This window comes from Rhea pennata, chromosome 10 (genome assembly GCF_028389875.1).
Source record: "Rhea pennata isolate bPtePen1 chromosome 10, bPtePen1.pri, whole genome shotgun sequence".
NCBI classification, from domain to species: Eukaryota; Metazoa; Chordata; class Aves; order Rheiformes; family Rheidae; genus Rhea; species Rhea pennata.
The window spans coordinates 18,100,177-18,128,014 of NC_084672.1; the positions used below are offsets into that span (position 1 = coordinate 18,100,177).

At 38.0% G+C, this 27,838-nt stretch overlaps 1 protein-coding gene across 2 annotated transcripts in view; it reads right to left on the reverse strand.

The window, feature by feature from the left end:
- TRPM1 (transient receptor potential cation channel subfamily M member 1) overlaps window positions 1–27,838 on the reverse strand; it is a 142,721-nt gene that overhangs the window by 76,219 nt on the left and 38,664 nt on the right. The window contains exon 1 of one of the 2 annotated variants that reach the window (XM_062583416.1): window positions 10,029–10,106. In XM_062583416.1, coding sequence (XP_062439400.1) covers window positions 10,029–10,085 — 57 coding nt within the window. In that variant the 5' untranslated portion in view covers window positions 10,086–10,106. Of the gene's footprint in view, window positions 1–10,028; window positions 10,107–18,183; window positions 18,302–27,838 lie in introns of those variants that run through there. The other variant, XM_062583415.1, reaches the window with a different exon arrangement.

Genomic DNA, 27,838 nt, shown 5'->3' on the forward strand with positions numbered 1-27,838 from the left:
AGGACAAGATATTCTTAACACAGTCAGTTATTTCCCTGCACTGGAACAGGATCTGCAACCGGAACACTAATCCAGAGCTCGTGCAGGACATCCATCCCTCCCCTCTGCTTCCCATTCTGGCTCTCAGACACTTTAAAGCATGGGTTTGTATTTCGAAAGGCCCAAATGGATTGGGTCTCATATACTTTTAGGCTAAATTTCCATTTAAAGCCCCCAGCCACTTCCTTCCCTCAGTAGACAGGCAGGTGTACAAGACATGAGATAAAGTGCAAAACAGCAGAGCTAAGGCATTCAGGGCCACTGGGATCATGGCTCTGTGCATGGGGGCAGGGGGAAACAAAAAAAACAAAAACTTTTGGATGTGATTAGTATAATGCAGAGTCTGGCCACCTGTGGGTCATTGCTACAAGACTCCCCTGATTCACCAGGAGACCCACAAGCAGCAACTGGTTAATGGCAGCACTACTATTCAAACCAAATGAAGTATACTGTCACTTGATGACAAACTCCTTCCCAGAAAGTAGCTGTATTTCTCTGGTGAATTAACTTTTCCAAAGATAGAAGGCTGATAAAAGACTCTGGTATCCTCTGTGATGAAAGAGGCTCCTAAATAGCCAGACTTGTTAGTATTTGGAAAAGATATACCATGAAGTCATTTTGTCTGCAATTGACACTCAGAGCTACTGACTTAGGAAAACAGACTGACTCTACATTTTAAGTCCTCTGTTCAAACCTAGGCATGACAAACAACAAACACATTTATGTGCTCAGGGAAGGCTGGGAAACAGAAGAATAAGGACTTTGTAAGGAAGGCTTGACAAAATTGTTGAAGTGAAATGAGAATCAAGAACTTTTGTACCTGTTTTAACAGGTACAAAATTCAATGGCAAGACTAAAAAACTCTCAAGTTGGGATATGAAATACCATGTTAAAGAAATCGTACCCAAACATTAAAAAGCCTGTTTCCCAAACTAAGCTGCTCAAGCTGGCTTCCATGCTTTCACACAACCTGTGGTTAAGCTGTAAATGTCCTTGGTCAGGATCTTGTGGATACTGAAAGTCAATGGCATAATTTCACATAAAACCCCTCCACTGAAGTCTCTGAAATACACCGATATATCAAATACCTCTGGTTCAGACAACCCCTGCTTTGAGGATCGCTAGACATGAGAGAGCACAGAGAGGGAATAACTACATCCTCACCCTGTTCTTACAGCACTCCCTTGACTGCACTATTACAGCACTGGGCAAGGCAGATCCTGGTCTGACCCAGTGTAGCTACTCTTATTCTCATATATTCTCATGCTTACCTTTGGATTTAATAGGGCATAAAATGGAAAAGCTTGTCAACTTGTGAGCAGTATTCTTGATTCCCACCTGGGATTTTACATCTTCAGTTTTATGAGCAAATTCATCTCCATAATTGAAAAATATTTTGGAAAATCAAACTTCAATAAAACCTACTTACATTACTAAGCGATTAGGATGTAATTTCAAAAAAGCATACCCTGGGCTATGACCACTGATCCAGCTAATCACATGCTGATTAAATGTTTTAAAAAGCTTTGGAATTTACCCTTTGCACTTCAGTTCCAAACTGACAAAAGTTTCGTTTTTATATAAAATCCAATAAAAAAATCCTTATAAAAAATGTAACATTGGAAAAAGATATTTACTACCTAATGCGGTCATCAAGCAAAAATCTAATGCATTCCTAAATGAACCAACATGGAAGTAAATGATTTACTGCTCAATTATATTAGGAATAGACTTAATACTGTATATCAGAATCAAGATACACCTTTGACTCATCCCAATTCAGTGGTAGTTGAACTACCACTACTAACTTATTTCACCCCTTTCTGTGAAGAATATTTCTAATGTATGACCTGTAACTGAAAGATTTGAAAGGAGTGAAATTAAAAAACTATGAACTCTGAGAAATAAAAAAGAAGTATATTTAACTTAAATGTCTATTCTATTTTAAAAAATTCCAGTGGTACATTTAGTAGAGCTTAGTAACCACTGCTTGCTTTTTGCTGGCAAAGGTTTAAGCCATATAGCTATTAATCACATGAAAGCAGATATTAAAGGAATATTAATCCATACCAGCTGTTACATCTTTTACTGTGCTATTATTAGAGATTAATCTTTATACAGCAAGGCTGCCTTTTCATGTCATTTCCAAGAGCACATCATACAAGCTGATATTGTTTTACAACACATTTGCAATAAGGAGCAGAAAAAAGCAGGAGATAATGACTACATAGTAAAATTACATTCATCTTCATCTTTCAACTCTAAAGCACTTATGTTTAGAAGAGACACTCTATCTCCGTAGTCAGTTAATGAGTTGTTCTTTATTGCAACTGTAGAAAAATTGCTTTTATAGCATTGCTATTTACTTAAAAAGAAAAAGGATATTCTTTTAGTATTCTCTTACGGAAAGCTCAAGGCTATATAATTTACTGTATCTAACAGCATGAAATGAATGCTGTGTTCACAGCATGTGATCACATTTAATGTGATCTAATTTATGGATTATAATGAAGAATATTCAGGATTGCAAGACAATTTTAACAAAACAATCAACACTGTGAGCATAATATTCTCTAACACGGTACTAAAACCCTGCTGGCAAACCAGTTTTTTTACAGAAGTAATAGTTTTTACCACTGGACACATTTCACAACCGACTGCACATGTAAACGCTAGAGAAAGTTCTGTTGGATCACTTGCTGATGAAATACTATTAAAATCACAAAAATATCATATTGTTCAGTAAGAGTGAAATTACTGGCAAAAAAGATCAGCATTATCCATTAAAGACTATGAGATTACCATTAGAAATGAGCTTCTAATCAGTTTCTTGAGTTTTGGATGAGATTGAAAGTGCTATGAGCAATACAAGCTGCACTAGGGAAATCAGTTGTCATAGTTACAGGAAAATCTACACTCTATATTTGCAGTCTCCTCATTTAGTTAAATGTAGTACAAAATTGGCTTCTTCTCTAATTACATGGCAATTGTTCATCAGGGTACTTTGTCTTCTACTCATCTGGACTTCAGATCTTACTTACAGATGAGACGTATTAATTTTATAGCACAATATAAATGGTGAGGAAGAAGCTCTTTAGCCCAAGTTTTCGTCATTCACTGTTTTCCCATTATGCCTTGTAATTCGCACATGTCCTCCTCTGCAGCCATTGCTCTTTCTTTCTCCCCAGTTTGCAAGGGTTCCTCGTGTCCCCCTTCCCTCAGTCTGCCCAGGCTCCACTTGGGAAACTTTCGCTGCCTCTTCCACAACTCTCCTGGAGCTTACCTCTGCTTTGACAGTCTGCCACATACAACTCCTTTCAGGGCCTCTCCTATCTGTCTCTAATCCTTTGAACTCTTGCTTTTCATCCATTGCTGAAACAATTTTATTTATATAGCACTGTTTTTGATTCCTTTTTTTCCTCTTTTCTCCTGACAGAGTTCCTTAAAATTACACTACGTCACTTTCCTCTTCCCGTCACTTCCCAGAGCAAACAGGCTTTCCCATGTCACCTTCCTAATGCCCATTGAGGACTTCTCCCACCTCCAGATTGGATATGCAGCCAACCATACAGTGACACTTGTGTCTCAATGCCAGTAACTTGCCTGTTAACAACTGGCAAAAGGACAGAGCAGACAGAAGTATTCACACTACAGAAAGTGATGCATGTATTAATTAGGAGCCAAAACTGGGGCCCAGATGCATCTTGTTATAGTAAGCCTCTTGGCAGTTTATCTGGTTACTTATTTTTTATTTAATAAGCAGGGTTTTTCCCTCCCCATAGGCAGCTCTGAAATCATAGAAGATAAAACAACAGAATCTGCCATTTTTAGAGTTAGTTACCAGAGTCAGTTAGCTAGCTTTACAATGAATATGGATCTATTCTGTAAAATCCTCCCATCTAGTCTTTATACACCTCTACTGCCTTGCTGCAAAAAGCTGTTGCAGTGAAATCTTAAGCTATATATGTTGTGAGTGTATGTCTATCATTCTTATTTCCCTCTATTTTATGTATAAGCTAATCATCTTGCCTGAAAAAAATTCTACTTAAAATCTGGGGCGATATTTACACCATTTTCCTGAAAATCTGGAAAAGGTATAAAAATGGGAGCAAAATGTACCCTTGTCCATGAAGAGAGGAAGTTTCAAAGCCATTTATATCATATCAAAATAATTTCAAATAGTAATAGAACAGTTTTAATACCATTTTTAATAACAATTTTCAAAGAACATCCAAATAATATTTGGTCCTTGTATTTCAGTGGCAGAATTTGGCTGTGAGTCAAGTGTTAGGGGACATTTCAAAAATATCACCCCTTAAAACTGAAGGCTCTGCTAATGTGCAATATGAAAGAGGACAGCTCTCCACTGTTCACTTGGCAGTTTCACCTTTGTCTAATACTAGACAATCTTGATACTAACTCCATTGTTTCACTGATACAGCTAACATAAGAAATAGCAATTTATATTACTCCTACCATTGCAATCTGCCCACAGATATAACATTGTATTAGCCCAGCAATTTTATCTGGAGAAAACTTCTTCTTGCCCTAACCTCCTGTAATAGGTTATTAAAAGACTGTATTTCAGAGTTGTCTCTCTGTACACATAATAGTACACAGGCATACACACACACAATTGTACATAGGCCAAACCTATGGAGATATTTGTAACTCACAATGCATTTACTTATTCTGCTGGATAGACCACGCTTGCTGTAAACTTTTGGGCTCACACAATATTTGTCCAGACATACAGATGGTCTATGACATATACGTGTTCCTTATAAAGCAACAGCTAACATGAATTTGAAGTATTTGCCAAAATACTCTGGGTTCAAACACACTGAAGAATGCCAATAAACTCCAGCAAAACTCATGACATTCTCACTGAAGGAAGCCATGATGACACTACTTCTCATTTTTGAGAAATAGTGGCTGTACACAGGGAGCATTTTAGTTAGAGGTACATGAAGTGAAAACAGCTACTTAGTGCAAGAAATGTTATCTCCAGTTCCATGCCGACACCTTATCTTTAACAGTAAGTTTCCGCCTTTGTGGTAACCTTCCCTTCACGACATGGATCACCTATTACTTGCCGCATGCATACACCATCTGCTGCTCTAGGATGTCTGCAGTATTTTGACTTGTAGAGAAGGGGATTACTGCAGTGCTGCATGCCTACCTATGCTGGGTGACTCGTATCTGCAGAACACAGACTCAGCTCTTTATGAACAATTTCTGACAACAAACAAAGACTCCTAAAAAACATGTCTTGCAATGTCTTTCTTAAGAAGAAATTTACAGGACACCAAGAAAAGTGCCATGGATTCTCCTAGAAGAACAAGGAGTTTGTCCTATATTTCAAATTGTGTAAGTCCTCTACTGTATTGACATTCTTTCTGTAGCTGATATGTCACAGTAAAGCAAAAGCCTTATAACTGATTTGGCCAACTGTGCATCCTGCTGAGAGGGTTAAGAGATTTGTTTCCAATTCCTGTTGTGATCAACTGGTACTAAGAATATTCTAATTATTACAGACTGTTTTTTCACAATGCTCTCATCTAATTTATTGAAGGACATTAAGATACCAAACCAACACTGAACTGATTCTGTGTTGATTCAGTGAGGCAGTAAAAGAGATACTATATCCTCTCTGTAAGAAGTATACAACATGTAAAATATTTGTCAAAATCTGACAAATTTATATTCTCAAATATAACATTTTTCAGTTTCTTTTAAAATGTAGCTATGATCCTGATCCTGTTGTAGCAGTCATTGATTTTGATGTTCCTTTTTTTCTGAAACAGATGAAACAAATGTACCAGCTGTACTGCTGTGTCAGTTCAGGAGTCTGCATCAGAGATCACATGCAGCCAAGTGCAGCTTTTGGTTGTTTGAAAAGGGGCAACTGCTAACTTTTTGGCCTGTTTTCCACATAGAAGCCATCCACTAGTTTTCTTTAGGACCAAGACATTCCAGCTGTGGTGACAGCTTGATTATTCTCTTGCTATTTCTAAGCATTAAGGGACATACAGAACCTGCTCTTATGGAGAAATAAAATATTTTATCAAAGCTATCTTCTCACTTCCATCACTCAACTGACTTCCCAAACAGGGAAACACACAGCAGTATTGATCTCTTGTGTCATTCAGACACTGGCCAAAATGTCTGGAGGAAGGGAATTTCTCAGTCACAGCAGATTTATTTGGGGGGGGGGGGGAGAGAGAGGAGGGGAGAGAGAGAGATTTTAAATACTCAAATATGAATATGTATGGAAATGCACCCACTCTTGCCAGTGACCCATCTACTCATAAAGGCAGTATTAAACAGTTGCAGGTAACAGTTCCAGATAAACTCATGAATCTGAAGGAAATCAGTTTGTTGACAAATAGTATAGAAACAGAAAGTAATTCACTTCCTGTTAATCTTTTTCTTTTCTGTGGGAAATTGAATATTACCATTTATTATAATATTAATATTACCATTATATTACCATTAGTAAGCATATGAAATAAATAAATAAGATTAAAAATTGCAACCAACTTCAAGGGGTCTTACACTAATTTTAGATCTTGATTAAGAAATAATAAGACAGATCAAAACAGTAACTTATTTAAAAAGGAAAAAAAATAATCTTTCTGTCTAAAACCTAAATTCTCTGGGTTTTAGATCTGAGAGAATGAGCCATCCTGACCCCTCCTTTCTCTAGTTTGTCTGGTCATGTATAAAACATATGATAAACTATTTGCCTTAGTCTGAAGTTCCAAGAATCCTTGCATCTTTCTAGTCTATGAAAGATTTTCTAATGGATCAATGAACAATACTGTATTTCTTAACACTTTAAAAAAGACTGATACTTTCTATAGTACTGCCGTTGAGATTTTCAAAAATATCTAATGTATTTAGATACAAATATTTATTTTTTTTAAAATCATCTAGACAATACTGATGTTTTTTGTACCACATTTGATAGCCAGCAAACAGACAACCATAATGCAGGCAATAAAGCATTACAAATAAATTAGTCTCTATGAAGGCCTAAATCTGAGCATCTGGAAAGCCATGTACTATATATATTTATATCCTTATATACAAAACTGCAGAGAATTCACAAGCATGGAAAAATTACAGGCAAACAGAAATGAACAATTTTCTTTTCAGAAGAACAGGAAATGAGCAATAGTAGGTACACCTTAAAGATATTTAGATCAAGTTAGTGGAGATAGGTAGAGATAAAAGTACTGTCTAGCAGCTGAAAGGTAATACAAAGTCTGTCCCATTAGTGGGAATAGCAGATCCATGACGTATACCATGATAAGCTGTTTCCTTTCTAATAAATTGAGATGTTTACAGGAAACATAACCAAAACACACATGTACATGTTCACGTAGACAAGCATACTCCTTTTCTTAAACACTATGGGTTCTATGCTTCATTTACAGCTTCCACTGTTGAGGCACAGTATAATGCCTTTAATTGGGTAGCAGTTAGCAACCAGTGTTTTTGTAAACCTGCTGAAGAAGTAGGATAGTGCTTTATATCAATATAGTCCTTAGATGGAGTGGAAGAGGTGGGCTATGCTTCTCTAGATCACTGCTTTAAAAATCAAGGGAATACTCAGTAAATCTAAGCAGAGTAGAGAGCTGAGTAGAGATACTGGCTGTTTTAATTACTCTTGCTATTCAGCACTATTACAGTGAAAACTGAGAGTCAAGAATCATGAACTAGCACTGCACTGTTACATGCTCCTCATATAAAAGTCCACATCCTCAAGGGTTAGAGTGAAGGTGAAATTTTCATTATAAACCTGTACGTTTAACTACGTCACAGCTTAAACCATTTCCAATCTAGGTTTTCCAGACATGTTTCAAAAGTATTAAATCCCTGTAAAATACACACAGTTTCAAGCCCTGTTTTAAGCTGTATGAGCTATAGCATTAACAGAAGTTTATATTTAATGCAAAATAGTATCCCCAAGCATAACTGCACCTAGATTTCCTGCCTTGAGATATCCTGGCTGTCAGGTACAATCACTTTTGCTTCCTTGTATGCTGACAGAGCATGTGCTATTAGCCTCAAAGCTCCAACAGACATGATTTAAGCAGAATGTATCACTGAGTAGAAGTACCACTCCCAGCTTACTGCATAGGCTATGATTTAAATTCTAAAATTTATTTTTATCAATTCTAGAAATAATACTTTTCTCATGAAAGGTAAGCGAAAAAAAAAAAACTTTTTCTCTAAAATGAACATTAATGTAAATAAATAGAAAGTCACCAAAAGAATTAGGAAGACTAAAACAAGTAAACCACAAAAAGAATGCCAGTTTTTAAAATATAGTATGTCTGTTCACAAATTTAACTTCATTATGAAAAATAAAATCTGGATTGTGTTTCTTCTAGCTTCACTTGACTAGTCTTGTCCTATGTGATTAGTCAGACCAGATTAAACAATTTTCACCTAGGTATATTATTCTGACTGTATTTCAATCAGAGAATAAAATTCTGTATGCTTTGCAATATCAAGATAGGCTGGGGGACACAAATAATAACAAAAAAAGGCTTACTGCACCTGGGGCACATGCACGCATTATGGATTTCCTATTCCAATTTTTCACATTTAAGTAAGCCTCGATATAGAAAAAAAACATTTTAAAGGGGAAGTCATTCTCTATAATTTCCTTCATCAATGGTTCTGTCTATTAATCAATAAATACAGTTAATACTACTAGCCAACAGAATTACTGTCCACCTTTGAAAAGTCAGCTGGATGGTAAAGCAAGCGATATATAGTTGTTCATAAGACTGAAAGGTTTACTGGATGACAGCCTGGCTTTTCTCTCTGCTTGCACAAAGCCATGGGGCATCTTAAGAAGCAACTGGGCAAATAGTAAATTGCACAAAGGGACACTGTTTCTAAGTATTAGCTGATATTTTAAAAGGAAAGTAGCATAGAATATTAGCAGAGAATAGAGTCCAGTGAAAATGCTTCAGTCTCTTGTTTTTCTTCTTAGTGTTCTGAGTTTGGACCTTTGGACAATGACTGGAGATTTTGTTTTTTCTCCTAGTATGCCTGGTTAATATAGCCTGTAATATTGGTATCACATGCAACTATACAATCTCTCTAGCAGAGAAAGAGGCCAGGGTCCCCAGTTACTATCAAAATAAAAAAACCTACTATATATGACTTTTTTCACTGTCAGTGCTTACAGTTTTCTTGGTGATAGCAATGACCATTAATCTCTCCTGAGATTCCTTACTAGAATCTGACACTCTATCATTGTAAGCAGCACCAGAAATTAGAGATAAGAGGGCTGAAGGTTGGAGGGGAAGCCATTTCTCATTATTTGAATGGAAACAATCTGAAAAAGGTCAGTAGAGCTGGAATCTAAGTAATTCTGAGCTGAACATAGTCCATATTTGCTCCAAATGAATTCATCAATTTTTAATATGCATCTACTATTTGCAAATGACATTAACAGAATGAGCTTGGCATGAGGTGATTCCTTTATGTCTTTCTTATTGCCTCCTTGGCTTTCTCATTCACATACTACACAGCACATGACCTAACCACAAAATGAATTTCTTGTAGAATGTCTCTGTGTGGATGTCCAGTGAATCGCATCAAAATCCGTTATATATCCAGTCAGTCTTCTCATTGTTTGCATCTGAATTTGGCATGAACACTAAGTATCAGAAGGCATCAAAATACGATTTTGAAAGTGGATAGGAGTAATTGTCCTCTAACTCTGGTGATATTTATACCAAAGATCCTTAAGACACAGCGTGCATATGAAAGAACTCCTTTAATGGGAGTAAGATTAATTGCTAGAACCATTGCACATAATAGATAACTTTGAGACTGATTCTGTTCCTCTGTGCTCATGTTAGTCTCATTTATAATGGTACCAGCTGTTAAAAATACAAACAGGAAGCAATATCTCCAACCATTTCCAGCAGATCATACTGTTTGGGTAATTGTAGACTTACCCTTTGTGATCCAGATGCTGAGCCCTTAAACGAAGTACGTTTGAAGGAGCCACTCATCCTCCGTAAGGAACCTGTGAACTTTCCTCCTCTTCCTTTCTTAATCCCCTGGCCCTTACCCTCCATAAGGGACCTAGGACTCCACCACCAAAGAAAACTCTAATTGTTATCATATAGTCTGAGCAGTTTTTACTTATACCAACAACCCTTAAGTTACAGCTTAAATAAATAAGAAGAAAAAAGAGACTAATGCATAAAACAAAATCAAAGCTAAGTAAATGAGGCTCCTGTTCTGATGTGCACTCTGTTACAAGTGTTACCAGCCAGCTAGATAAGCAGAAAAACAAGGCAACACACTGATACAAACTGCTGTCCCCCTCCCTCTTTTCTACTGACTCTATAATCAGGCTTAATGCACACAGCTTCTGCAAGCTATGGTTTTTAATGGACAGAGATTTAATAAATGGTGATTGAAGGTAAATCTACTTTAGAAGCAGTATCCTGAAAGGTTTTTATTCGTTCAAAGCACAGGGCGGTCAAATGGAAATTATTCTGGTATCAGTAGAAAGGCAAACAAAACGAGCAGATGGTCCTCAGCAGACTATGGGTTAGTGGCTTGGTGGAATGTTAAAGGATAACAGCTGATGGCGAATGTGCCTAGAGAAGACCAAAGGATGAAAGACGCAAGGTTTCAGAAACAAGCAACCTGCAAGATCACTTGCAAGTCTGGTTCTAATTAAGCAGAGAATAGGGGCTGTGGCAAATAAAGGCATGGTATTATCTTTGTGAATTCCCACAAATATCTCAACTCATCCATTTTGTACTGTTCTGCCTAATTATGCAGAATGAAAGCAAAAGGAGACAGTTCGGAGGTAATAAGCAAAAATTAAGGAAGAAACCAGGTACCTTAAAAGAGCAATGATTTTGTTATTGACTAGGAAACATTTAGTTGGCTCCAGAAAGATTTGTTTTCTAAGGTGTGATCTAGAAATTAGTTAGAGTTTGGCAAAGACAAGAAGATGGATGAGAACAGAGAGGAACTGGAGACATATCTCAGAAATATACACAGGGACTCCTGACTTGGCTGGTTGTATCTGGCTATTCTCTTTCTCTCTCTCTCTCTCTTTTTTTTTTCCTGACTTTGCCCTTTTGTCCTTTATTGGGTCAAAACCTACCTTGTTGTTAGTTTGAAATGTTACGATTTCTAGAACCAATTGAATTCCATTCACATTAGAGCTTGATTAGCCCAGTCCTGCCCTTTTTATCCACAAGAGTGATCACTGCATTCTTCAGCATATTCTTAGCCACTGGAACCTGTTACAGTGGTCATTTCTATCAACGCTGACAAGTTTCATGACTGAGAATCTGCCCTCCTTATCTAGCATCTTGTTTGACAATTATAACCAAAGTAGAAAGATGCTCAGAAAACAGATCATGCTTGAAGTGACGGTAGGGAGACATGTTCTGAATTGTTACCTAAACAAATCCAACATGAATGCTGTCAAGGAACAAGGCTGAATACTCAAGGCCACTTTGTAGAGTTCCTCTTCTTCAGCCACGACCTGCGTCTGACTGCAATGACTGCAACAGAGGTGCATTCTAGCCACTACTTGTGGTGTGACTTCATGAAGAAGCATTGTGTCATGAGAGTGCAATTTCCTGAGGTGATGTTGGGCTGCATTACTGAAAAAAAGATGACTAACGGTTCCATTTTTAAGGACCATTTAGAATTAAGGCTGACAAGGGATGTCAAAGACAACAAGAAAGGCTTCTTCAAATACATCAATAGAAATAGGAAGACTAGGGAAAATGTGGGCCTGCTACTTAACAAGGCAGGGGCCCCGCTGGCAACTGATACAGAGAAGGCAGAGTTCTTTGCTTCAGTCTTTACTGCTAAGAACAGCCCTCAGGAATCCCAGACCCTGGAGACCAGGGAGAAAGTCTGGAGAAAGGAAGACTTTCCCTTGGTCGAGGAGAGGATTGGGTTAGAGATCATTTACACAAGCTGGACATCCACAAGTCTGTGGGCCCTGATGGGATGGCCCACACCCAGGAGGGTTGAGGGGGCTGGTGGACATCATTACTAGGCCATTCTCCATCATCTTTGAAAGCATGTGGAGAACAGGAGAGGTGCCTGGGGACTGGAAGAAAGCCAGCGTCACTCCAGTCTTCAAAAAGGGCAAGAAGGAGGACCCAGTGAGCCTCACCTCATCCCTGGAAGGGTGATGGAACAGCTCACGTGGATGCCATCTCTAAGCATGTGAAGGATAAGAAGCTGATGAGGAGTACTCAGCATGGATTCACCAAGGGGAAATCATGCTTAACAAACCCGATCGCCTTCTAAAATGGGATGACTGGTTGGGTAGATGAGAGGAGAGCAGTGGATGCTGTCTACTTTGACTTCAGGAAGGCTTTCAACATGGTGTTCTGCAATATCCTCATAGGCAAGCTCAGGAAGGTTGGGACAGATGAGCAGAAAGCAAGGTGGCTTGAGAACTGTCTGAATGGCAGAGCTCAGAGGGTTGTGATCAGCACTGCAGTCTGGCTGGAGGCCTGCAGAACTAGTGGTGTCCCACAGAGATCAGTACTGGGTCCAGTATTGTTCAACTTGCTCATCAATGACCTGGACGAAGAGACAGAGTGCCTCCTCAGCGAGTTTGCTGATGATACCAAGCTGGGAGGAGTGGCTGATACACCTGAGGGCTGTGCTGCCATTCAGAGAGGCCTGGACAGGCTGGAGAGGAACCTCATGAAGTTCAACAAAAGCAAGTGCAAGGTCCTGCACCCAGAGAGGAATAACCCCCATGCACCAGTACAGGCTGGAGGCTGACCTGCTGGAAAGCAGCTCTGCAGAGAAGGACCTGGGGGGCCAAGGCAGCCAACGGTATCCTGGGGTGCATTAGGAAGAGTGTTGCCATCAGCTCAAAGGGGTAATGCTCTCTGAGCACCTCTGCTCAGCCCTGGTGAGGCCACATCTCGAGTACTGCATCCAGTTTCGGGCTCCCCAGCACAAGGGAGACATGCAGCTACTGGAGAGAGTCCAGCAAAAGGGCTACAAAGGTAATTAAGAGACTGGAGCATCTTTCTCATGAGGAAAGGCTGAGAGAGCTGGGCCTGTTCAGCCTGGAGAGCAGAAGACTGAGAGGGCATTTTATCAACCTGCAAAAGTATCTGAAGGGAAGGTGTAAGGTGGATGAGGCCAGACTCTTTTCAGTGGTGCCCTCTGATAGGACAAAAAGCAGTGGGCACAAACTGAAACACAAGAAGTCCATCTGAACATGAGTTAAAACTTCTTCACTGTGAGGGTGACAGAGCACTGGAAGAGGTTGCCCAGAGAGGTTGTGGAGTCTCCTTCTCTGGAGATATTCAGAACTCGCCTGGATGTGATCCTGTACAACATGCTCTAGGTGACCCTGCATGAGCAAGAGGTTTGGACTAGATGATCTCTAGAGGTCTGTTTCAACCTCAACCCTTCTATGATTCTGTGAATGGTATTTTGGGAAAGGACAAATATGAGGACATGCTTATTGAAGGGTGAATGTGACTTACTCAGCAAGAGAAACTGTCTGTAAGAGAATTCCTCTCTTCAAGGCTCAGAATTGCAGCTCAATTAAATGCAAAAGTTGCCTTGCAAGAACACAACTGAAAATGAGAGATGGATTTTTAAAGAAAATTTTGAATAGAAGAATTTACCTAGAGACAATGAAAAGATCTGTCCTGGGATAGGTAACATCTATCATGCTCTAATGTACAGCAACATGACAAAACTGCTTTTACACAAGGACAGTGCTCTTTTTTGCCTTTCTCAGTATGCCAGCTTGATTGTGCAAAAAGATAATCTTCAGCCTCCACTGAAAATGCATCTTAAGGGAGCTTCCAGCTTTCGAACAAACAATTTTACTACATCCTCAAACGTGATAACTAAATGAGCGGGGGGGGGGGGGGAGGGGGCTGGACTAGATGATCTCCAGGGGTCCTTCCAACCTCAACTATTCTGTGAACTGCAGCTGCCTACATTGAAAACAAAGAAGCTGAAAGTATTAGATGGGGAGCAGGAAGTTAGGGTTAATTTTTGTAATCACCATTTTGCATTTATCAGCCTCTCCTCATTCTGTCTTTAACTTCACATGCTTAATGTAGCCTCACTCCAGTTTAGGAAGTCCCTAAGTACTGGAAGTTAACGTTCATAGGATGATTTTTGCTACAAGTAGACATCATCAGTTTCATAAATGTTTTCCACTTTTTAAATTAGTTTTCTGATGTTACATTTTCTCTCATACACTTTTCTGAACGTGGTTCAGAATATAAATTTATCCTCTAAGACACAATATACAGAAAAAGAGATTCATTTGTTCATTTGGTTATGTTTGTTCTGCAATTGCAAAACTTTTGTCTGAGCTCGCTGTGACTGTTTTTGGTATGTTTTAAGGACCATACCGGATTTTCACAAGTCACTGGCACCCATAAGACCTTCTGATTCAAGAGCCTGTTGAAAGTCTTCTAGCAATCAATGCAGCAGGAACTACTGAATACTAACCCTGGTTGCAAAATCAGGCAACTAAGTTCTTCTGAAGCTCGTGTCCTCACTATGTTTATATAAAACTTAAAGGGCTGTTCTCACACCTACAGATATTAGGAACAAAATTAGAAACAAAAGGAACAGAAACATGCATCATACTAACATTTTCAAAAGCTCTCCTGTTATTTAGAAGCACAAGCTTAACTAATTTTCTAAAAGAGCTTGCAGTTTAGGAGTGCAGGAATCCTTTTAAACCAATTCTGTTATCAAAGGCTCCTGGCTCCTGCTCTTTGGGAGTTTTCTAGTTCATCATCTGAGTTAATTTAATAGTTTGTGTGGTCCAAATCAGATCTGTGCAATGATCTGGTTCACATCAGCCCTGGAGGAGGAGAGAGGGTGGTAATTTCTTGCAACAGGATATGGCTGACAAGGAATTAATATCTGACATAACAGGGGAGCGAAAGACTGTTAAATTGGTTCTGTAACTGAACAATCCATGTCATAAAAACAAACACCTGTCACTCAGTGTTTTGCAAAGAAACAAATTGGGCAAATTCAGATTAAGAAAAGCCCAAGACAATGGACCATGCATTCCCATAGAAGAGGAAGTGGAGTACAGGCACTCTCAGTTGGCAAGATCCTCCACCTTCAATGTCCTTCATAGCCTGCTCCCTATAAAAAGCAGGATGCATTCACATCCAAGTACACAAAAGGACCATGTAACAAAAATATCTGTATACCCTACAGATATCACACCACAGAGCGTAACATCTGCAGATAATACCACAGAAGCTTAACATCTGCACTCACGGAGTCATCCAGGGCTCAAAGGCTATGTCACCATGTATTTTTAAAAATGTAAATGATTTGGTTAATGATAGCAGTAGTTGTCTCAGCCTACAGAAAAATCAAAATGAACTAAATTGCTCTTATTATTCCTAATTAGAGCTCTTCTATGACATCACATCAGAGATACAGTTCAGGAAAAAAATGTGATAAGATTCAATACTTTTATCTATAGTCCACCATGTCAGCTGAATTTCACTGAAGTTCAGTTTGACTGCTGAAGTCCAATGACTCCAGCAGTCAAACTCTAAATGCAGAAAGTAATAATGGATAATCCTATGAACTTCACATACATAAATATACTGCAGTAGGATAGTCTTATAAGTATATAATGACTTAAATGTAAAAGATCTGTGGAATTATGCCATCACTTTGCAATCAATGAATATTAAACTAAAAGTATGTTTCTTCCCAGATAATGGACACTAAAACAAAAACTAAATACATATCTAAAACTAGAAAAAAAATTGCTTTTGTACAGGGAGTCTTAAAGGAATATTCTCTATAAAAAAGGTATGCTGATGTCCCTTGAAATATCTGACATTTCTAACCTATAAAATTAGAAAATTTTAATTTAAAAAATTACCTTTTATGTATACGGGCATTCATTAATTAGGCTAAGAACAGGAGTAAATGGCATTCTGCTTGGTGCTGCATAAATGCAGTTTCAAAAGTGCTTACTCCAAAACAGTCGTAATTAGTTATGTTTTGCTACCAAAACATCCAGATAAGTGACCCTGCAAGCAAATTCATTTGCATCTTCAAAAGGAATTTTTCTGCATAAGGACATGAGCGTACACCAGGATCTTCTAAAATCACTATGGTGCTGTCAGCTACCTATTATTATTTTTAATCCTTTCAAGTCTTCAGAAACCCATTTGTTATTCTGTTACCGGCAAGATAAACCTGCTATCCTCCCAAACTGAAAATAAAAGGGAGTATCAAAATTACTGTTCAATATGCCTTAATCCTGTTTATCATTTTTCCACTCTCTACAACTTGACTAACTTCAGAGAGATGGTTTAGTCATTTACGTATTTTTAACTCTAAAAACTCAACCATTTCCTATCTCTTGTTGTGTCATTGTAGTACATATAAAAAACTGCAGGAAATCAGATTGAATTCTAATGATTTTGCACAATAAGCTCAGAAACACGTAATGGAGAGCCAACTGGAGAACGTTTTATATTCACGTTAAAGGAAAAGAGCAAGACATTTCCGGGCACTGATGAACTTCTTTGCTTTCCAAATCAGATAATCTTGCAGCAATAGGTTCAGGCTTGAAAGAACAGTTTGAAAACAAAACTGTAAGTATACACTCATTCTTAGGCTTCACGTACCTTTTTAAACAATAACAGTGAAATGTTTGGCATTAACATTTTAAGCTATAACTGTCTGGTTATACAGGCTTCTCAGCAATATAACAATAGGGCTGCACTTGCATTTTCTGTTTTCCTCATACAGAACATTTTTCAGCCCTTGCCACCCCCACACACTAAACATTCAGATGCACTGATGGTGATTGAGCCAGATCAAAGAAATAGTATATTACTTTTATGTCATGAACAGAAAGCTATGAAACAACTCCTAGATCTCAGTATCATCCAAAAGAAACAAAATGCCCCACTACAGCATCATAGTCCACAGTCCCTTCCAACCTCAACCATTCTGCAATTCTGTGAAAATATACTGCTTTTAGCAAAAACAACACTTTTTTTTCCTAAGAATTGCATAGTTTTCCTCTTTAATAAGAAATAAAGAACTGGGTTTAAAATGTTCTTCCTTGTTCTTTTCAGTGCCTCTCTGTTTTTGCTGTACAAAAGAAGAACAAAGAAGAACAAAGAAGAGAGGGAGGGAGGAACAAATCAAGAAAAAGAGAGAATCTAATGACAACAAATACTGCTGTATTTATTAACGTAATTGCAGAGCAGGCAGTGATAATGCTCCATAGCAGAGTAGTATAACATAGTACCAAATTAGAGAGAAAGATGTTGAGGTTCAAATGGTCAGAGAGACACTGGGGAATCAAAAGTTACACAAACCATGAACAGCTAGTTTTTTCATCAAGCTCTACTACAACTGGTGCCTGAGGCAGTCAACATTTAGTTTTAGAATTAGTAGAGTTTTTACAAGAGCTATCTTTAGACAGTTGCTGACATTAGGTACAGAATAAAGAACAAGAACTATTTTTTCCATATTACATTCTGGGTTATAATTTCTGGTCTTACTATTAACCTGAGCAAGACCTAAAGGATGGGTGATTTTCATGAGATATGCAGTTATAAGGGGAAACCAAAATCAAATGAGACAAAAAAAAGAATTCTAAAGTTATGTATCCCTAATTATAAAATACAGAAGTTTTACATTTTCAAGTTCTGAAGAAAATTACACACATCATAAAATCATATGTTGTTTTTCCTTGGAAGTATGATAATTTTCCAGGCAAAAGACCTTTGTTATTTGCAAAAGCTTTGTAACTTTGCAATATAGAGCTTGACATCTTTCCTAGCTCTGAATAACTGCAACTCAAACAAGAAAGAGCTTTTGGGGAATTGTATGCTGTATTCACAGAACTCTATTTATAAGCCTATGCGCTCAACAAAACTGATAATGGGAGCACTAAGCCTTCAGTTCTCTTTGACAGCTTACAATACAGTTATATACTTAGACATATTATTGTTTTATCTCTCTTACAGCTTTTAGCCATAACATACTTCAACAGCTCCTGATTTTTTTTGCTTCTTTCCCTGAAATGAAGCATAGACAGAACATTGTTCAATGCTGATGACCTACCATGGGAATAAGTGTACAGTGTAGGCTGCTGAGCACTGTTGCCTGGTAGGTATTTGGTGGAGAAAGGTTGATGTCTTTTTCTGTAAACTACGTATCCTCAAAGCAATGCTGTACCAACCTAGAAAAAAAGCATATTTGGATTAGAAGTGTCATAATTTGCAAAACAGAACTCAGGTAGTATATAATTGACATGTGACAACTGTAGAAAAGAAGTTTCATTTAGTTAATTTCAGGGTTAACACTTAAAAAGCTAAGAGGAATACTGTGGGCTACTTCATGGTGTTTTTGCTCCAGCATTTTCAGATTATCTATTCCAAGAGTCCTGGTTATTTAGCAACCATCTCTCCCCTCCTCTTGCAAGATGAAAGAAAATTTAATGTGGAATTAAGTAGATCACAGGACATACAGATAGAATAGAAAATGTAAAGACACTACTTCTGCTTGAAAAGGTAAAGATACTACTTCTGCTTATGCCAGTAGCCTGATGAATTGGTGCTTGCATTATCATCTTACAGCTCACACACAGAAAATAATAAGAATACTGATCATTTAAACAACAAAACTCATTCAGTAACCTCACTTTCAAAATCTACCTAGGGAGCAGATTTTGCAGGCACCTAGCAGTTTTCTTTGTCATCTCCCCCCTCAGGGACAGACTCAGCTTCCTTAAATTCACAGAATCATAGGAAAAAAAATCAAGTTGGAACAACTTTTGGAGTTAGCCTATTTCAACCCTCTGCTTTGTCAAGCTGAATGCTCAATATCTCCAAGGACAGTGATTCTCTCTGGGCAAGCTGTTCCAGTGCTTAACCATTTCCATGGTGAAGAATTTTTTCCTTATATCCAACTACAGCAACTATAATTTTCCATGCTGCAACTTGCAGTCATTGCCTCTTGTCCTTTCACTATGCACCTCTGAAAAGAGTCTTACTATCTTCTCTATAACACCCCTTTCTTCACTGGAAGACTGCAACTAAATTCATCTTTAGCCTTTTTCTCTTTCAGGTTGACCAAGCTCACCTTTTTTTAGCCTCTGCTTGTAAAACAGGTGCTCCCACACCCTAATCATCCTAATGGCCCCCTGCTGAACTCTCTCTAGTTTTTCAATCTCTCCCAAAATAGAAGACAATACTCCAGATGCAATGTCATGAGCACCAAGCAGAGGAGAAAAATCATTTCGCTCTTGCTAATGCAACACAGTCTGCAGCCAGCTTTCACTGCTAGAAGGGCTGACTACTGACTCATCTTCACCTTGCTGTTTACCAGGACCCCAGCTCCTTTTCTGATGAGCTGCTAATTTGCCATACAGCCCCCAGTCTGCACTGATACATGGGCTTTGCCTCTGTCTTAGTAAAATTTCATTAATTTTGACCAATTCCTCTAGCTTGCTGCAGTCCTGTTGAACAGCAGCCTGGCCCCCCACTGTATCAAACACTCTTGGACTTTCTACGGGTATGTCCTTGCCAATTTTCCAGTTCATTGATGAACTATTAAACTACCAGGCCCTTTTGTATTATGGCATTGTAGCTACAAAAGGCATAATCAAACAGCCAATTCATAGATAAATAAAAGTGCATTAATCTCAGAGCAGTTTAGCCTTACCATGCTGAATTAAAGCACTACAGCATGATTTGGAGAGGAGTCTGAATCTAGTCTTAGATCCTGCTGTCTTAATACAGCATCTCCAGAAACAGCAAAAGCATAATTTTACCACAGGCAGAAATCAATCTAACTGCAGGCTGAGCTATCTGTGATCAGGCACGGCTGAAAAGGCTTGTACATTAATAGTTACTATTGTTCCATAATGAAAATGAAAAATTAGCCTCATTACTGTAACAACAAACTAACGTTAGAAGGAAGCACCAAGGATCCACTGAGTTGAGCAGACTGGAAAGACGCTGGGGGCCTTGGGTCTGTGAGCAGAGCAACCGTATGTCCAAAGTGTAAAAATACTGATTTCAACAGCAGAGCCACTGCATACTGATGGTGGGTCTTAATTGAAAATGAGGTTCATGTCAGATGATTCGAATATTACACATCATATATCCTACAGTCAGCAATTAGCTTCAACCTCACAATTTTAAAACCAAAGAGTGTTTTGACACAGATTTCAATAAGGATAGAATTTCATGATATTAAACACCAGCATTTCCTTTTTCATTTCAACTGTACAAAAAATGTCATCATTTCAGTATTTGTTACACTCCTTTTTTTTTCAATGCAATACTGTAGTCTCAAACACAACTAACAAATCCACGATATTTCCATATCTACTAGCAACTAAAATAAAGGCTGAAAGAGAATCTCTCTTACTTATCTAGTAAGAGAGAGCATGAAAAGATAGTAAGGAAAGATAGCCGAAGAAATGAAATAAAGTGAGGAATTTAAGCACAAGCAAGCACTGAAGCCTTAAACAGCCTGTTCCCTACATGGGTAAACAAGGAAGGTCTGCGCAGCAGGTGAGCTGGAAATGTGCTGACATTAAACACATTAAATAACAAAGCCGGGCTTCCTACTGTGCTCCATCACTGCCAAGATAGAAGAAGCAACTGTTTCTTTTTGAGAGAGAATTGACTTGCTATCAGTTCTACAAATTGCAGAAAGACACACTTCCATTAGATACTTCGCTGATATATCTGGCCTCCCATTCACGGCATTACGAGTTCCACTTTGAAATGTCAAATAAATGTCTGACAGTGCCATTTTCCTTTGGTATCTTCAAGGGTAAATACTTCCTACCTCCATCATTTGCCAACTTAGTTCTGTCACAAATAACACTTTGCCTTTTTAGTATCACCAGCTCCATCTGGTGGATATTCTGCAGAATATACTTTCTTGCAAGAAAAAAAAAGCATTTTCTAATGTGCTTTTGCTTGTCTTTCCCTTGGAAATATGAGCATTAAAATGTCTAATATTTAATTCATTTTGCATTACATTACCCTGTAAGAAAGGGTCACAGATCTACTGAAATGTCTGTATTGGTAAAAAATTGACAGGTTCCTTTTAAATGCTCTGTTAAAAAAAAAAAAAAAAAAAAAGAATTGGCTACCTTTCCTAAAGCACTGGTATCATGTTGGCCCCAATTGTGAAAATGAGAAAAATAAATAAAAAAAGTAAAATAAATGTGGATCAGTTCATAATAATGGAAACTGTAACCTAGAGAAGACCTGGAAATATGCATATATACAAATCATTTAGATAACAGGAGGATAAGATAATGTGAAACTTGAAGTAGCTGCAAGACAGAATAAACATAAGCTGCAGAACAACTTTCCAAGAACAATCTCTTCCTGGCTCTGTCTCTGACTTTCTGTGGGACCATGTGGAGGTCACCCAGTATCTTTAATGCCTGTTTCTCCATCTGAACAAAATAAGCTATCACATAAACCTATGCAAAGACTTTAAACTCCATGGTGTTTGTAAAATTCTTTGGAGTCCTTGGATAGAAGCAAGTAACATTTTCACAAGGACATTCTCAGTTTATTGACAAGTCCATGGTTCTTCACAGTAATTGATATTGAGTTCAAAAATATTGATAAATGTTTGATTCTAGCATTCATCATGTGCTTTATATTGTCAAAGTACTTGCCAACATTAATGAAACTTGCCAAAAGAAAAAAGAAAGGAAAAACCTTAGCTGAATTTTCAAGTGTGTTCACTTAAAAGGGTCAGCAGAGTATCTCATTTTCAAGATATTATACTACTAGAGTAAGAAAACTAAAAAAAAATATGAATTCCTGTACCATAGCATTGATCGCACCTCTCTACATTGGAACTCTAGTACTTAAAAGTCTCTGTATTGCTGTTAAATTCTCCTATCACAGATGGAATAGTCATGTAGCACAGCTCTGCAATCTACTATACACCAGTGAGCAATGAATCAACGTCTCCTAGATGGTCCTGTCTGGCAGATTTGAGCACCTCTCAGTGTATTGCTTGTCCCTAATTACTCTTATTGTTAAAATCACTGAGCCCTGTGATATTCCAGCGAGTTTCAACTTTACACAGGATGTTTTCCAGTTGTAATGTTTTACCTTCTGCTGATATAAATTTGTCAGGAGAGAAACGTGCCTCAAAGAAGTAGAACCTAATTAAATGGAGATTTTAAGAAGCCATTTAGAAGAAAAATCCATTGCTCTCAAGTGCCTACCAAGCACTAGATAAAAACACAACTATGCTTTTTACTATATGTATATGTATAATAGGGCAAAATTTGTACGGTTTTGCTTGATTTCCTAGGAATAGCCAAAATGAGATGCTAGAGGAAGACACTGTCATGTGCTCTCTCTAAGGGGCTGTCAGAAACACATCATCGCTCTCAGTCCCTCTCATCTACTGATTCGGACATTAGATTCAGTTCATGCTCAATGATGAGGTGTCACATCAATCAATAGAAACAAAGATACAGCTTTGGTCAGAAAGTGCTAGTCCTAATGGGCACTAGCCTGAGAATTCCCACCTTTCCCAGCTTCTTTAGTTACAAGTTCTCTATTTCTGGTAGGAACATTTATTGCACTAATACATTCCAGCTGACCAACTCATTTCACACAGGTCCCCAAAGATCTGACAGATGATAGTGCACTTCTTTGGCTACTCCCTGAATTTCAACAAGCAACACTGATAACGGGATATATGGGGGAGAGGATGGAGAGGGTTCTTCTTTTCTCCTCTTTTCATCTTCCTCTTTCACAGTCAATCATCTCCTAACTTCTTTGTGGTCATGTAAATCTCTCTCCAAGCTACAAAATCTCAGATACCTATCAAAACAAAAACTGCTCCAAAACACACACACTAGAGTCAAAAGAGCAAACTGAGTCAATCAAAAACTAGTACAATCCCACCTGACCTTGCAGTAATAGGATCACTTCAAGATTAGTCTGTTGTAGACTAAGCCCACTGAAGTAAACTAATCTTTCTATAGTAAGCTAAGACTGTATGTTTACTCTCTCAGCTGCGAAAAACCCATGAGTGTAAAACGCGTATCTGCTGTAACAGGCCATCTAGATTGCAGCTACATCAATACTTAGTGTACTTACTGCAGCACCACTGAACTGACCTTAAAGTGGCTTCAGAAAGGAAGAGCTCTTTAAACAGATGTCTCTCTCTGTGTGTGTTTGCATACATTCGTGAAAAAAAAACATGTATGAGTCAGCAAAGCACTATTACACTCAAAGTCTCTTACATGCTCTACAAATTCACTTTTGGGCAGTCGAGCTCTTGTTCTGAGCATAGCAGCTCAGGACAGACTCTCAGAACTTCAGCAGTTTCCAGGAGAGAGAAATTCTGCACAATAGCACAAAGGTGCATTGCAGGCAATGCAGTGGCATACCCTCCCTTCAGCAGGGAGAGAAATATTCAATTTAGACAGCAAGCAACAGGAAGCTCTGAACTGTGGCAGCCTGAAGAAGAACAGCATACCCACTGCACTCTTCTCCCCATGAACACAGCAGCTGGGGACTCTGCTTAACTGGGAACCTACCAGCCCATTCCTTTCCTGTTCTCAGCCCCCTTGCAAAGCAATTGCTGAAGGAGGGTGCTCCAGACAACAGAGTGAGTGTTTGTTCCCTGCTCAGTACCATCAAATCAATTACTTCCACAGCCAGTAAGCGTAATGGCATTTGTTTATCTACATCTGGGGAATAAAGCACATCCAGAGGCACCTCTTCCTCCCAGAAGCTTCCTTTTCTAGGTATACATTATACCTCTTCTCCAGAAAATATATTTACCAGCCATTGCATGTCTTAGGAGCTGTCCATTCTGCCACCTCAGTTAAAGCTGCTCACAATGTCATTACACACTCCCTTTTCTCCCTCACCTCTATTAATTAAAATGTATTCTAAGATCTCAGTTTTGAATTTTCATCAAAACATCAACATCTGACTGAAAGAGGGGATGTGGAGGGGCACACAGAAATGAAACCTTTTAGCAGTGTTGCCCCTCATGTTTGTGGTTTTCCATTTGTAGAAACACCTAGAGCCTACTGTCTCCAAATAACACAGGTAATAGCTTTACCTGTGAAGAAGCTGAGCTCATATCAAAGATATTTGACTGAAGGCATAGTATAAATGGCATTAACAACAGCCTGTGTAAACCTCTGGACAGTCACCAAAAGTAGAAGCAGTGGAACAGCAAAGTCCCTGCAAGGGAGACCATGTGCCCTTGTGTCACCATTAGGCTACTGATGACTGTTTAAGTTACAAAGCTGACCTACATCAAGACTCAATTTTAAAAAGCTCCTGAGAAAAAGTGCAAAAGTGAAAATAAACATATCCAGCTAGTGTTTGCATATATACATTCACATATGTACAATCAGTAAATTCCTCCTTATTAGTCTACTTAGAGGAGCTTTTCCTACCTGTACTCAATACACTCCTGTCCTCACATGCTACAGGACAAGTGTAATGAAATGAAGTCTTCAATAAATATTTTATGAATAAACAGTGTCTTCAGAGCAAATTCATAAATAATGAATGAAGTCCAAGATTCATTTGACACAAGAAAACATCTTGAATACCATAAGAAATTTTAGTTCACCAAGAAGTACTGTTTTGTGTTGCACAATAAAACATGTTGCTTTTTTTTCCTTAGCAATTGCTTAGAGCTTTGTGAGCCCAATCCTACATATCTTACAAGGGTAGAACCCCCCCACCCAAGTAAAGTTTATCATAGTTCAGAAAAAAGCACAATGCACATTTCAGGACTTAGAGGAGGCTTAAGCATAGGTTGGCTTTATGCCAGCTCTCAGCAGTAGGCTGAATTCCACCTTTAATGAAGTTGGTGCGAACCAGGCTTTTCCAGAATCTGCAGGATTAAGCCCACTGCTAATTAGAAAACTGCTGCTATGTTGCCTCACTGCAGCCAAGTAATTCCTGGCATAAACACATTTTAATGAGCATTTTGACATTTGCTTCAGTAGGGAAAAAGCAGATACAATAGGAATCAAGTAAAAGGACAATATAATACAATTATGACCTGGTTGGACACCTATGATGTAAATACAATCAGATGGTTTCATTTAGCACTTTGCATGTGGGAGCACGAATAACCTCTTTGTTCTGTGTTTGTACAGTATTTAGCTCAATAAGGTCCATGCCTTAGCTTTCTTGGACCATACCAAAAATAATAAAATTAGTATAACTATGTGGCTTTTTTTTAATCAAACCAACTTGGAAAGTAAATTTAAATCACCATCTCAATATTCACAACACTCACAAGATTCTGCTAAAAATATTAAGATCACAAAAAGGAATTCACATGTAAGGCAGTAATCATATTTTTGCATCAATAAACATAAGAGATTTATTCCTAATAAAATTCAGGAAACTGAATCCCAAAGGCCTCTTTTATCAGGACACATCTAATTACAACTACAAGGAATCAAATCCCAAGCTGAAAAAGGAAGAAACACAGTGATACGGAAACTTGAACCATTAGTATTCTCAAGATTAAAAGCTTGGCCTCAGCTTGATGGAAAAAAGGTTTTAAACTAGCTGTGATAGAAGCCTGGCAACTGGCTTGAAATGGGAGCAAGACTTTGAAAGAAACCATTTGTAGCTTTGAACAAGCACGTATGCAATTATTTCTGATGACTGTATCCTTGATTAACTCCATTTGCAGAAACTTATCCTGAAGATGAGTGACTCCTTCCTCCTTAGCTTAACCCACATTATATCCCAGATGCCCTTGCAGTGTGAATTCTTGGAAGAACTATGTTTGCTGAGAATTTACTTTGAACTTCTAAGTTTCTAAACTTCTACTGTCTGAAAAAATGGTGAAGGCATACGATGATTGGCAGAAAGCTGTATACTAAACAGAATTTCTGCAGCAAAATTAGTGAAAAGATTGAAGTAGAAAGGAGCTTTGAAGAGATTCTCTTTGACACCTCTAAGGAAATTGGTAGCTCAGGCCACAGAGAGAATGCCCAAGCTGTATATTTATAGTTATGACACATAAGGTTGCAGAAATACTCAGTAGACTAGTCCTGAACAAACTAAAGTGGATGCAACCATGATAGATGGATGTTTTATTGCTGCCATTGAGCTCTGTTTGGTTTTAATGTGTGCTGATAAGGAGGGAGCCAGTGCAGCCATATTCACTGGTGTCTCCAGCTGCTTTGTGTCAATTCACTCATTCAGAACAGTTGCGCTCTCATCTTGGTGGGCCACAGCAATGAAGTGCAACTAGCTCCTCACCTCAGAGCTTCTCAACGCCCAGCTGGTCGCTGAGCAAACAACTGAGCTTCATTTCAGCAGCCACATAATCAATACATGTGCAAGGAAAGCTGTTGTGTTGACACCATTTCAATTTGTTACATATTCAACCCCAAATAAATGCAACTATATCTGCTTCCCAGAAGAGTGTAACTAAGACAAAAATACTACAATAATCAAGATTTTTGTCCTTACTGAGGTATCTCTATTTTTCTTTATTTAGGGAATGGCAATTCTCCTTAGGATTGCTAGGGAAAGGTCAGTAGGATTATTGCTAATGTCTTCTGTGTTTAAGTGGTCAGAGGAGAGAAGTTTGAATTTGTGACAAAAGTTATTCTGTAATACAACATTTTAACCAGCTGAGTAGTGTTTAAATCCATACCTGCTATGAGATACTAAAGAAATAGATTTTTAGATGAAACCAATAGAAACAAATAGATTGAGAATTTTGGAGATGATCGCTGAAGTGACTTGTACATCCTTTGGCAAGTTTGTATGGCTCTCCGAATCACTTGCTCTGCTGAGACACTTTCAAGCACAAACTGATACAAGAATGTCTGTTAACTCCCAAATTACAAAATAAATATACTGGGGAATTTTTAAAGTTATTTAATTATAGATTCCAACGTGGTTGGCAAACTGAGATAAACTGCAATTTTCATAAATCTATCCCTTTACTTCAGGCCAAAGAACGTGGAAGAAAAAGAGCACCAATTAGACGAGTTCATTTCAGAACTCTGCCTTGTCTTTTGCTTACAGCATCAGCCATTCATCATTTATCATCTACTTCTGTTATTATCTTATTTCTAATATGCTTTTTCCTTCTCATGTGTTAATTGCAGCTACCTATTGACTTATTCTTTTACACTAATTAGTACTTATTGAAAATGTTTTCAATGGGCATTTTTTGAGGAAAATTTTAAACATTCAGGGTTTCCCAGGAATTAAAATCTTTTTTCAGTCACAATGGTTACCAAAATAATTTTAAAAGCTATGCTTTTTACCACTGCTCACCAATGTTAGTAGTGTTTTCCGAATCCAGAAAAAGGTGTTTTACTAACAGACTCCTTTCCCAGAAAACAGTAAAGTTTCCTATTTTTACTTTGCTCTAAGCCATCCTGCAGTGGAAAAAAATTTGATCAGCTAATTCATGAGCAATGTTCTGGTCTACAATACAAAGAATGCTACAGAAACTTAAACTTTGATAAAGCACATAACAAGTATACATTATAAGATATATAGGTACTTTTGTACTTACTGCTCAAGTGTGTTTCACGTGGCTAAAACTTTTATTACTCATTTTGAAAACATGAAAAAGAACCCTTTTCTTTTGACAAATATATGAAAGCTAATGTTTTTATTTAGGTAGCATATTCCAAGTATAACTGAATTAAAGGACTACTTCACATTTAAACTACTTGGGATGAATTCAAGTTTCAGAAGAC